Raw genomic sequence first — 14,366 nt, 5'->3', positions numbered from 1 at the left:
CTATACTATACTGGATACACACTCTATACTCTATACTATACTGCATATACACACTACTCTACTGCATATACACTCTATACTCTACTGGATACACACTCTACACTCTATACTCTACTGCATATACACTCTACTCTACTGCATACACATTCTATACTCTATACTCTACTGCATATACACTCTACTCTACTGCATATACATTCTATACTCTATACTCTACTGCATATACACTCTACTCTACTGCATATAAGCTCTACTCTACTGAATATACACTCTATACTCTACTGCATCTATGCTCTACTCTACTGCATATACACTCTACTCTACTGCATATACATTCTATACTCTATACTCTACTGCATATACACACCACTCTACTGCATATACACTCTACTCTACTGCATATACACTCTACTCTACTGCATATACACTCTATACTCTACTGCATACACACTCTATACTCAATACTCAACTGAATAAACACTCTATACTCTACTGAATACACACTCTACAATCTATACTCCACTGCATACACACTCTATACGCTATACTCTACTGGATAGACACTCTATACTCTACTGCATATACACTCTATAATATACTGGATATACACTCTATAATCTACTGGATATAACTCAATAATCTACTGCATATACACCCTATACTCTACTGGATATACACACTATACTCTACACACTACTGCATATACACTCTATATTCTACTGCATACACACTCTATACTCTACTGAATATACACTCTATACTCTACTGGATATACACTCGACAATCTATACTCTACTGCATATACACCCTATACTCTACTGGATATACACTCTATACTCTACTGCATATACACCCTATACTCTACTGGATATACACTCGACAATCTATACTCTACTGCATATACACTCTACTCTACTGCATATACACTCTATACTCTACTGCATATACACCCTATACTCTACTGGATATACACCCTATACTCTACTGGATATACACCCTATACTCTACTGGATATACACTCTACTCTACTGGATATACACTCTATACTGTACTGCATATACACTCTACTGCATATACACTCTACTCTACTGCATACACACTCTATACTCAATACTCAACTGAATAAACACTCTAAACTCTACTGAATACACACTCTACAATCTATACTCCACTGCATACACACTCTATTCGCTATACTCTACTGGATAGACACTCTATACTCTACTGCATATACACTCTATAATATACTGGATATACACTCTATAATCTACTGGATATACACTCAATAATCTACTGCATATACACCCTATACTCTACTGGATATACACACTATACTCTACACACTACTGCATATACACTCTATATTCTACTGCATACACACTCAATACACTACTGGATATACACTCTATACTCTACACTCTACTGCATATACACTCTATATTCTACTGGATATACACTCTATACTCTACTGGATATACACCCTATACTCTACTGGATATACACTCTATACTCTACTGCATATACACCCTATACTCTACTGGATATACACTCGACAATCTATACTCTACTGGATATACACTCTATACTCTACTGCATATACACCCTATACTCTACTGGATATACACACTATACTCTACACTCTACTGCATATACACTCTATATTCTACTGGATATACACTCTATACTCTACTGGATATACACCCTATACTCTACTGGATATACACTCTATACTCTACTGCATATACACTCTATACTCTACTGGATATACACTCGACAATCTATACTCTACTGCATATACACTCTACTCTACTGCATATACACTCTATACTCTACTGCATATACACCCTATACTCTACTGGATATACACTCAACAATCTATACTCTACGGCATATACACTCTACTCTACTGCATATACACTCTATACTCTACTGCATATACACCCTATACTCTACTGGATATACACCCTATACTCTACTGGATATACACTCTATACTGTACTGCATATACACTCTACTGCATATACACTCTACTCTACTGCATACACACTCTATACTCAATACTCAACTGAATAAACACTCTATACTCTACTGAATACACACTCTACAATCTATACTCCACTGCATACACACTCTATACGCTATACTCTACTGGATAGACACTCTATACTCTACTGCATATACACTCTATAATATACTGGATATACACTCTATAATCTACTGGATATACACTCAATAATCTACTGCATATACACCCTATACTCTACTGGATATACACTCTATACTCTACACACTACTGCATATACACTCTATATTCTACTGCATACACACTCAATACACTACTGGATATAGACTCTATACTCTACACTCTACTGCATATACACTCTATATTCTACTGGATATACACTCTATACTCTACTGGATATACACCCTATACTCTACTGGATATACACTCTATACTCTACTGCATATACACCCTATACTCTACTGGATATACACTCGACAATCTATACTCTACTGCATATACACTCTACTGCATATACACTCTATACTCTACTGCATATACACTCTATACTCTACTGCATATACACCCTATACTCTACTGGATATACACACTATACTCTACACTCTACTGCATATACACTCTATATTCTACTGGATATACACTCTATACTCTACTGGATATACACCCTATACTCTACTGGATATACACACTATACTCTACACTCTACTGCATATACACTCTATATTCTACTGGATATACACTCTATACTCTACTGGATATACACTCTATACTCTACTGCATATACACTCTATACTCTACTGGATATACACTCGACAATCTATACTCTACTGCATATACACTCTACTCTACTGCATATACACTCTATACTCTACTGCATATACACCCTATACTCTACTGGATATACACTCGACAATCTATACTCTACTGCATATACACTCTACTCTACTGCATATACACTCTATACTCTACTGCATATACACCCTATACTCTACTGGATATACACCCTATACTCTACTGGATATACACTCTATACTGTACTGCATATACACTCTACTGCATATACACTCTACTCTACTGCATACACACTCTATACTCAATACTCAACTGAATAAACACTCTATACTCTACTGAATACACACTCTACAATCTATACTCCACTGCATACACACTCTATACGCTATACTCTACTGGATAGACACTCTATACTCTACTGCATATACACTCTATAATATACTGGATATACACTCTATAATCTACTGGATATACACTCAATAATCTACTGCATATACACCCTATACTCTACTGGATATTTACACACTATACTCTACACACTACTGCATATACACTCTATATTCTACTGCATACACACTCAATACACTACTGGATATACACTCTATACTCTACACTCTACTGCATATACACTCTATATTCTACTGGATATACACTCTATACTCTACTGGATATACACCCTATACTCTACTGCATATACACTCTATACTCTACTGCATATACACTCTATACTCTACTGCATATACACTCTATACTCTCCTGCATATGCACTCTATACTCTACTGCATATACATTCTATACTCTACTGCATATACACTCTATATTCTACTGCATACACACTCTATACTCTACTGGCTATGCACTCTACACTCTACTGCATATGCACTCTACTGCATATACACTCTAAACTCTACTGCATATACACTCTATACTATATACTCTACTGCATATACACTCTATACTCTACTGCATATACACTCTATACTCTACTGCATATACACTCTATACTCTACTGGATATACACTCTATACTTTACTGCATATACACTCTATACTCTATATATTATACTGCATATACACTCTATACTCTACTGCATATACACTCTAAACTCTACTGGATATACACTCTATACTCTACTGGATATACACTCTATACTTTACTGCATATACACTCTACTGCATATACAATCTAGACTCTACTGGATATACACTATATACTTTACTGCATATACACTCTATACTATATACTCTACTGCATATACACTCTATACTCTACTGGATATACACTCTATACTCTACTGCATATACACTCTATACTCTACTGCATATACACTCTATACAATATACTGGCTATACACTATATACTCTACTGCATATACACTCTATACTCTACTGCATATACACCCTATACTCTACTGCATATACACTCTATACTTTACTGCATATACACTCTATACTTTACTGCATATACACTCTATACTCTACTGCATATACACTCTATACTCTACTGCATATACCCTCTATACTCTACTGCATATACACTCTATACTCTACTGCATATATACTCTACTGGATATACACTCTATACTCTACTGCATATACACTCTATACTCTACTGCATATACACTCGATACTCTACTGCATATACACTCTACTGGATATACACTCTATACTCTATATATTCTACTGCATATACACTCTATACTCTACTGCATATACACTCTATACTCTACTGCATATACCCTCTATACTCTACTGCATATACACTCTATACTCTACTGCATATACACTCTATACTCTACTGCATATACCCTCTATACTCTACTGCATATACACTCTATACTCTACTGCATATACACTCTATACTCTACTGCATATACCCTCTATACTCTACTGCATATACACTAAATACTCTACTGCATATACACTCTATACTTTACTGCATATATACTCTATATTCTACTGCATATACACTCTATACTCTACTGCATATACACTCTATACTCTACTGCATATACACTCTATACTCCACTGCATATACACCCTATACTCTATACTCTACTGGATATTTGGCACATTTTTCTTTACATTTTCAACAAATACAATTGTGATACAGGCACCTTTTCCTTGTCATTGCCCCCTGGTTCTTCACTGGAGTGTTTTAGAGGTGTGTCAGTTTTGTTCGGGGACAATGTCAGTGGCTCATTCTCATGCTGGGGCTCTGCTTCACTGACCGCAGAGGTTTGATGCTCTGCAGTGGTCTTATCTGACATTGAAGACATGTTACTTCGGTGAACTACATGATACGAACATTCAAGCTATCTTGCATTTAATAGTTTGGATTTATTTCCTATTGGACAATTCCATATATTATGCATTGGGCCAGGGTTTGTCTTGGTCAGGTCACATAATCAGTTAAAACTCCTGGTCCTAGGCAGGGCCGGACGAATCAAATCTGGGGCCCTAGGAAAGATCACTTTAGAGGGTCCACTCTTGGCGGTAGAGAGAAACTTTTGTAGTTTTAAAGTTTATTTCCTGTAATTCTAAACATTTTTCCATGGCTTATGCCGTGTTCTTATGTTATCTGAGTGACTCAATCATTATAACAAAATCAGTGGGGGCCCCTGGATTTAGGGTCACTGGGCATGTGCCCTTTATGCCCGGTGGGTAATATGGCCATGGTCCTAAGCATGCATATCACTGGCCCTATATACATGCATGCTGTAGACCTGCAAGTGAACTTTGTATTTCCTATGTAATAAAACATTTGTGCTGTAATTAGCCTACCGTAATTTCCGGACTATTGAGCGCACCTGAATATAAGCCGCACCCACTGAATTTAAAAAAAAGTATTACTTTGAACATAAATAAGCCACACATGTCTATAAGCCGCAGGTGCCTACCGGTACATTGAAACAAATTAACTTTACACAGGCTTTAACGAAACACGGCTTGTAACAAAAATAAATAGGCTTTAACGAAACACGGCTTGTAACAAAAATAAATAGGCTTTAACGAAACACGGCTTGTAACAAAAAATTAGCAGTAAACAGTAGCCTACCAAGAAAGTCATTGGTCACTATCTTCCTCCTCCTGTGCACTGAAACCACTGAAGTCATCTCCTTTCAAAAAAAATTGAAAGCGGGAAAAATCCATATATTAGCCGCGTCATTGTTTAAGCCGCGAGGTTCAAAGCGTGGGAAAAAAGTTGCGGCTTATAGTCCAGAAATTACGGTACTTGAAAAAGTGGGGTGCAGTTGCTCATCTTGAATGGTGAAGTATACTGAATAACATCCAAATATTATGATTTTGAATACATAAATAATGTATAGATGGTCAAACAAATGACAAATAATAGATATTGATTCATGATTATTAATATTTCAAAATAAATCATATATAAATCATATATTACCTGAGGTGCAAACTTGGGAATGGACAGGTAACTTAAATCCACAGTCACAGCAGAATTTAAAAGATTCTGCCAGCATGTGACCACAAGCAGGGCACTTCTTCATGATGAACCCTATCTGTTTGAAATAATAAACATGATCACTATGACAAACCATTATCATATATGGGGCAGCAGGTAGCCTATAGGTTAAGAGTTTTTGGCCAGTAACCGAAAGGTCACTGGCTCGAATTCATCAGCCGGCAAGATAGAAAAATCTGCCGTTCTGCCCTTGAGCAAGGCAGTTAACCCCCAACAACAACGCTGATGATGTAGACATCGATTAAGGTAGCCCCCCCGCACCTCTCTGACTCAAAGGGGTTGGGTTAAATGTGGAAGACACATTTCAGTTGAATGCATTCAGTTGTGCAAATGACTAGCTATCCCTTTTCCCCCAGCAGTCAGACAAACATTCTTTCACTTTCAATTACTCCTCATTCAGAAAGTTATGGTTAGGCTTAGATTTTTTGCGGGGCTGCTATTTTTCAGATGTTGCCCTACCGGAGTTATACAGTATTGTTGACACTCACATCAATGAGCTACTTGCTATGGGCGTCACTGGTATTAGCTTCACGACTGACATTTGAACCAGCGATGTCAGCCACATGAGCATTATGAACGAGTCTCACAGCACAGTGGGTTGATGAGGATTTCGAGAAGAAACAGGGTTTATGTGAAATGTTACAGACACAGCTGGACAAGATGGAAACGGACACAGTGACAGTGTGCACCGAGGAAGAGAGGCCACGGACAGAGAGAGCTGAAACTTCACTGCTTCACATGTATGATGAAATCCTGGTTGAGACTGAACAAATGAACAACGAAACAGCACAGCAAGTAAGTGAAAGAAATAGGTTTTGATTATGTTTTACTGGTAATGGGAACATACACTACCATTCAAAAGTATGGGGTCACTTAGAAATGTACTTGTTTTTGAAAGAAACTTTATTTTCCGTTAAAATAACATCAAATCGATCAGAAATACAGTGTAGACATTGTTAATGTTGTAAATGAATATTGTAGCTGGAAACGGAAGATTTTTTATGGAATATCTACATAGGCGTACAGAGGCCCATTATCATCAACAATCACTCCTGTGTTCCAATGGCACGTTGTGTTAGCTAATCCAAGTTTAGAATTTTAAACGGCTAATTGATCATCAGAAAACACTTTTGCAATTATGTTAGCACAGCTGAAAACTGTTGTCCTGATTAAAGAACAAGAAAACTGGCCTTCTTTAGACTAGTTGAGTATCTGGAGCATCAGCATTTGTGGGTTCGATTACAGGCTCAAAATGGCTAGAAACAAATAACTTTTTTCTGAAACTCATCAGTCTATTCTTGTTCTGAGAAATGAAGGCTATTCCATGTGAGAAACTGCCAAGAAACTGAAGATCTCGTACAACGCTGTGTACTACTCCCTTCACAGAACAGCGCAAACTGGCTCTAATCAGAATAGAAAGAGGAGTGGGAGGCCCCGGTGCACAACTGAGCAAGAGGACAAGTACATTAGAGTGTCTAGTTTGAGAAACAGATGCCTCACAAGTCCTCAACTGGCATCTTCATTAAATAGTACCGCAAAACACGAGTCTCAACGTCAACAGTGAAGAGGCGTCTCTACTATTGTAGATATGCCAGGTTGACTGGATGTAGGGTTATGAAATATTGTGCGGGTGGGTTGAGGACGGGTTGAATAAAGGTAAAACAGTACATAAAAAAACATAAACGTATCATTCATGTGCAATGTATATGTATAGGCTACAATGAGGTGTTTCTTACATTAGTTTTAGGCAATATCCCCCATAATATGGCATTAGTCTGTAAACCTAACATGCTAACCTGACCGCCTGGGTTGCGTGCACGATCATTGCAAAAGAAATGTACACATATGTATTCTCAATCATTTCATCCAAACTACGCGCATCAACAGTCGTCTGCATAGCGCCGTAGTCTAACATATAACTACAATTGGTGCTAAAATAGAACTTGGTGGGCATAGACAAAATCAACATGCGCACCATGGTTTGGTCATCATGTAAACTTTAGGGTTTAAAACTGTATGCGTGCCAAATAGCCTACATGCCAAATGCTTTTGGGAAAGGAAGAAGTCGATCCACTGAGGCAAAAGTAATAATATTGGTGTTTAATTCAATAAGAGAAAAGCTGCGAAATGGAGAGTTGGTGAAATGTGAAAAGAGGATGATAGCAGTGCCAGCTATGTTATGTTGAAACACAATCTCACACTTAATTCGTGAAAATATGTACAGAAAGTATTTAAGCAGATTTCGTGCGTTTTTGTGCATTTTATGTGGCTTAATTCGTGTGAAAAGACACATATTTTTGCGATTTAATTCGTAGAAAATGACCAAGAAAATTGTCCGACTTCATTCATAGGAAAATACTTTTTGGGGGGGCAAACTTCGGAACAATCATTTGAAAGTTATTATAGCAGTGCAGGATGGGCAATGTTGTTCTACCCTTCCTTTTTTTGTGTGTACCACATTTATTTATATCAGGGGTGCTTAAACTTTTTCAGCCTGGGACCCACATGAGAAATTCTGTGTTTTTCCTGGGACCCAAGTTTAGGAAAATATGCAACTATACACACAATAAACATCAGCACATTTCAGTGCGGTAGCCTAGTGGTTAGAATGTTGGACTAGCAACCAAAAGGTTGCAAGTTCGAATCCCAGAGCTGACATGGTACAAATCTGTCGTTCTTCCTCTGAACCCACTGTCATTGAAAATAAGAATTTGTTCTTTAACTGACTTGCCTAATAAAATATAAATTGCCCTTATGCCTAAAATTAATGCAATAAACAAATAACAATGAAATTAAATATCTATTCATGTTTATTTTCCCCCATTAAAAACACTCTTAGATACCTGTCTAGGTTGGAACTGTTTCTGTTAAAATACAATAAATCATTTAAATTCTGAACTGGAATAAACTGATTGATCACATCACACAGATGAATAACAGAACACACACACAGGCTTTTTGATAGTGCAACCCCTAAGTAATAGTTCAGATGAAAAATGATCAGGTACATTTACTGTAAAAATTATTGTTGAAAGAAAGTCTATGTGGGAACTGTTGCTGTTAAAATTCAATACGTATGTTTTATTCTGAACTGGAATAAACTGATTGATCACATCACACAGATGTAGACCAGAAAACACACACACTGTCCTAATGAGAGCATGTTTATTCTGGCCTCTGTTTTTGACAGTATAACACTGACATCATGCTCAGCCTTGAAACTGTTTCTGTTCTTGTTTTTTTAAGTATGTCAGAGTTGAGAACCCTGACTCGCATAGGTATGTGGTGCCAAACTGGACCAGAACATCTACTGCTTTCTCAGTCAGGTAGGAGACCGCTTCCTGCTGTAGATGAACAACCCAGAACTGTGTGAGTGTGTTCTCAGTCAGGTAGGAGACCGCTTCCTCCTGTAGATGAACAACCCAGAACTGTGTGAGTGTGTTCTCAGTCAGGTAGGAGACCACTTCCTACTGTAGATGAGCAACCCATAACTGTGTGAGTGTGTTTGCCTCAAAAAGCATCTTGCTTCAATGAGTTTGTTCCAGTTAAGAATAACTATTATTATTGTATTTTAACAGCAACAGTTCCAACCTAGACTAGTTTCCAACAATAATTTCTACAAATCAAATTTTATTTGTCACGTGCGCCGAATACAACAGGTGTAGACCTTACAGTGAAATGCTTACAGGCTCTAACCAATAGTGCAAAAAAGGTGTTAGGTGAACAATAGGTAAGTAAAGAAATAAAACAACAGTAAAAAGACAGGCTATATACAGTAGCGAGGCTATAAAAGTAGCGAGGCTACATACACACACCGGTTAGTCATGCTGATTGAGGTAGTATGTACATATGTAGATATGGTTAAAGTGACTATGCGTATATGATGAACAGAGAGTAGCAGTAGCGTAAAGAGGGGTTGGTGGGTGGTGGGTGGGACACAATGCAGATAGCCCGGTTAGCCAATGTGCGGGAGCATTGGTTGGTCGGCCCAATTGAGGTAGTATGTACATTAATGTATAGTTAAAGTGACTATGCATATATGATAAACAGAGAGTAGCAGCAGCGTAAAAAGAGGGTTGGGGGGGCACACAATGCAAATAGTCCGGGTAGCCATTTGATTACCTGTTCAGGATTCCTATGGCTTGGGGGTAAAAACTTTTGAGAAGCCTTTTTGTCCTAGACTTGGCACTCCGGTACCGCTTGCCATGCGGTTGTAGAGAGAACAGTCTATGACTGGGGTGGCTGGGGTCTTTGACAATTTTTAGGGCCTTCCTCTGACACCGCCTGGTGTAGAGCTCCTGGATGGCAGGCAGCTTAGCCCCAGTGATGTACTGGGCCATACGCACTACCCTCTGTAGTGCTTGCAGTCAGAGGCCTAGCAATTGCCGTACCAGGCAGTGATGCAACCAATCAGGATGCTCTCGATGTTGCAGCTGTAGAACCTTTTGCGGATCTCAGGACCCTTGCCAAATATTTTTAGTCTCCTGAGTGGGAATAGACTTTGCCGTGCCCTCTTCACGACTGTCTTGGTGTGTTTGGACCGTGATAGTTTGTTGGTGATGTGGACACCAAGGAACTTGAAGCTCTCAACCTGCTCCCCTACAGCCCCGTCGATGACAATGGGGGCGTGCTCGGCCCTCCTTTTCCTGTAATCCACAATCAGGTTGTTATCCTGGCACCACACGGCCAGGTCTCTGACCTCCTCCCTATAGGCTGTCTCATCATTGTCGGTGATCAGGCCTAGCACTGTTGTGTCGTCGGCAAACTTAATGATGGTGCTTGAGTCGTGCCTGGCCATGCAGTCAGGAGTGAACATGGAGTACAGGAGGGGACTTAGCACGCACCCCTGAGGGGCCCCCGTGTTGAGGATCAGCGTGGCAGATGTGTTGTTACCTACCCTTAACACCTGGGGCTCGCCCGTCAGAAAGTCCAGGATCCAGTTGCAGAGGGAGGTGTTTAGTCCCAGGGTCCTTAGTGATGAGCTTTGAGGGCACTATGGTGTTGAACGCTTAGCTGCAGTCAATGAATAGCATTCTCACAAAGGTGTTCCTTTTAGAGATTGCAATAGAGATTGCATAATCTGTGGATCTGTTGGGGCGGTATGCAAATTGGAATGGCTCTAGGGTTAATGGTGTTGATGTGAGCTGTGACCAGCCTTTCAAAGCACTTCATGGCTACAGACGTGAGTGCTATGGGTCGGTAGTCATTTAGGCAGGTTACCTTAGTGTTCTTGGGCACAGGCACTATAGTGGTCTGGTTGAAACATGTTGGTATTACAGACTCAGTCAGGGACAGGTTGAAAATGTCAGTGAAGCCACTTGCTAGTTTGTCAGCGTATGCTCTGAGTACACGTCCTGATAATTCGTCTGGCCCTGCGACCTTGTGAATGTTGAGCTGTTTAAAGGTCTTACTCACATCGGCTACGGAGAGTGTGATCACACAGTCGCCCGGGACAGCTGATGCTCTCATGCATGCTTCATTGTTGCTTGCCTCGAAGCGAGCATTGCTCATCACTGGGCAGCTCGCGGCTGTGCTTCCCTTTGTAGTCTGTAATAGTTTGCAAGCCCTGCCACATTTGAGGAGCGTTGGAGCCGGTGTAGTACGATTCAATCTTAGTCCTGTATTGATGCTTTGCTTGTTTGATGGTTCGTCGGAGGGCATAGCTGGATTTCTTATAAGCTTCCGGGTCAGAGTCCCGCTCCTTGAAACGGCAGCTCTACTCTTTAGCTCAGTGCAGATGTTGCCTGTAATCCATAGCTTCTGGTTGGGGTATGTACGTACAGTCACTGTGGGGACGACGTCATCGATGCACTTATTTATGAAGCCAGTGACTGAGGTGTGTCTGTTACTTGAACTCAGTGAAGCATTTCTTTGTGCTGCAATTTCTGAGGCTGGTAACTCTAATGAACTTATCCTCTGTAGCAGAGGTAACTCTGGGTCTTCCTTTCCTGTGGCGGTCCTCATGAGAGCCAGTTTCATCATAGCGCATGATGGTTTTTGCGACTGCACAGAAAGAAACTTTCAAAGTTCTTGAGATTTTCCGGATTGACTGACCTTCATGTCTTAAAGTAATGATGGACTGTCATTTCTCTTTGCTTATTTAGCTGTTCTTGCCATATTATGGACTTGGTCTTTTACCAAATAGGGCTATCTTCTGTATACCACCCCTACCATGTCACAACACAACTGATTGGTTCAAACGCATTAAAATGGAAAGAAATTCCACAAATTCAATTTTAACAAGGCACACCTGTTAATTGAAATGCATTCCAGGTGACTACCTCATGAAGCTGGTTGAGATAATGCCAAGAGTGTGCAAAGCTGTCATGGGCGGCAGGTAGCCTAGTGGTTAGAGCGTTGGACTAGTAACCGAAAGGTTGCAAGATTGAATCCCTGAGCTGACAAGGTAAAACTCTGTCGTTCTGCCCCTGAACAAGGCAGTTAACCCACTGCTCCTTGAAAATAAGAATATTACAAATAAGAATTTGTTCTTAACTGACTTGCCTAGTTAAATGAAAGAAAAAAAGGTGGCTACTTTGAAGAATCTCAGGTATAAAATATGTTTCGATCTGTTTAACATATTTTTGGTTACTACATGATTCCATATGTGTTATTTCACCGTTTTGATGACTTCACTATTATTCTACAATGTAGGAAATAGTAAAAATAAAGAAAAACCCTAGAATGAGTAGGTGTGTCCAAACGTTTGACTGGTACTCTATCTATAAACTAAGGAAACTGCCAGGAAAAACATAACTAAGGGGCATTATCAAACTGAGGACATGGATATATAAAGAGAAAACAAAGGCCAATTTAAAGGCAGTATAATATACGTACAGTATTTACTTATCTCTCCAACATAATAAAATACTTTACTTTTGCATACCACGAAGGAAAAAGGGCATCACTAAGCATGAACCATTACTAGTGTGTAGGAAGGAGCATGCTGCTTATATGGGGAAACAGCAGTGGTGTAGAATACTTCAAAGTACTACTTAAGTAGTTTTTAGTTATCTTTACTATTTCAAATTTTGAAAACTTTTACTTTTACTTCACTACATTACTAAATAAAATTATATACTTTTTACTCAATACATTTTCCCTGACACCCAAAAGTACTGATTACATTTTTTTAATGCTTCGCAGGACGAGAAAATGGTCACAGACTTATCAAGAGAACATCCCTGGTCATTTTTGAGCTACAGCCATCTTCGTTTCCATCAGACAGATCGAAGATAGCAGATATTATTACGCTAATGTCAGGAAGGGCGCTCTCCTGTTCACCGGACGTGCTACCTGTCCCAGACCTGTTGTCCCAGACCTGCTGGAACCCTGACCTATTCACCGGACGTGCTACCTATCCCAGACCTGCTGTTTTCAACTCTCTAGACACAGCAGGAGCGGTAGAGATACTCTCAAAGATCGGCTATGAAAAAGCCAACTGACACTTACTCTTGTGTTACTGACTTGTTGCACCCTCGACAACTACTATGATTATTATTATTTGACAATGCTGGTCATTTATGAACATTTGAACATCTAGGCCATGTGCTGTTATAATCTCCACCCGGCACAGCCAGAAGAGGACTGGCCACCCCTCATAGCCTGGTTCCTCTCTAGGTTTCTTCCTAGGTTTTGGCCTTTCTAGGGAGTTTTTCCTAGCCACCGTGCTTCTACACCTGCATTGCTTGCTGTTTGGGGTTTTAGGCTGGGTTTCTGTACAGCACTTTGTGATATCAGCTGATGTAAGAAGGGCTATATAAATACATTTGATTTGATCTCTACTCCATTATCGCCCTTAACATTAAAATTGATGAACGCCTAAGGGAACGCAAGAGTGAGAGGAGGTCAGGTCTCGGGCACATTCGTGCACCCGCTATGGCGCGTTCACCTCCAAGGGAATCCGGAAGTTTCCAAAGGCAGTTCTTCCGAGCGGATTCGAAGCCACCCGAGCACTCTCGGAAATCTACGACGGGTGAGTTGGATACTCCTGAGCCTATGCAGTTGGGAAGAACTAGGTTATCAGTTGGGGAACGCTCACCAAGGATGAATAATAACTGTT

The 14,366-nt window shown here is 39.7% G+C and overlaps 1 protein-coding gene across 1 annotated transcript in view; it reads right to left on the bottom strand.

Moving 5' to 3' along the window:
• Positions 1–6,366, bottom strand: part of LOC106583653 (E3 ubiquitin-protein ligase rnf213-alpha) — a 62,820-nt gene extending 56,454 nt beyond the window's left edge. The window contains 2 exon segments of the mRNA XM_045705811.1: positions 4,932–5,077; positions 6,227–6,366. Coding sequence (XP_045561767.1) covers positions 4,932–5,077; positions 6,227–6,329 — 249 coding nt within the window. The 5' untranslated portion in view covers positions 6,330–6,366.
• Positions 6,367–14,366: the final 8,000 nt, after the last annotated feature.

Source organism: Salmo salar, chromosome ssa22 (genome assembly GCF_905237065.1).
Source record: "Salmo salar chromosome ssa22, Ssal_v3.1, whole genome shotgun sequence".
NCBI classification, from domain to species: domain Eukaryota; kingdom Metazoa; phylum Chordata; class Actinopteri; order Salmoniformes; family Salmonidae; genus Salmo; species Salmo salar.
The sequence above is the reverse complement of the archived record's forward strand: the minus strand, read 5'-3'. Positions and strand labels throughout refer to the sequence as shown.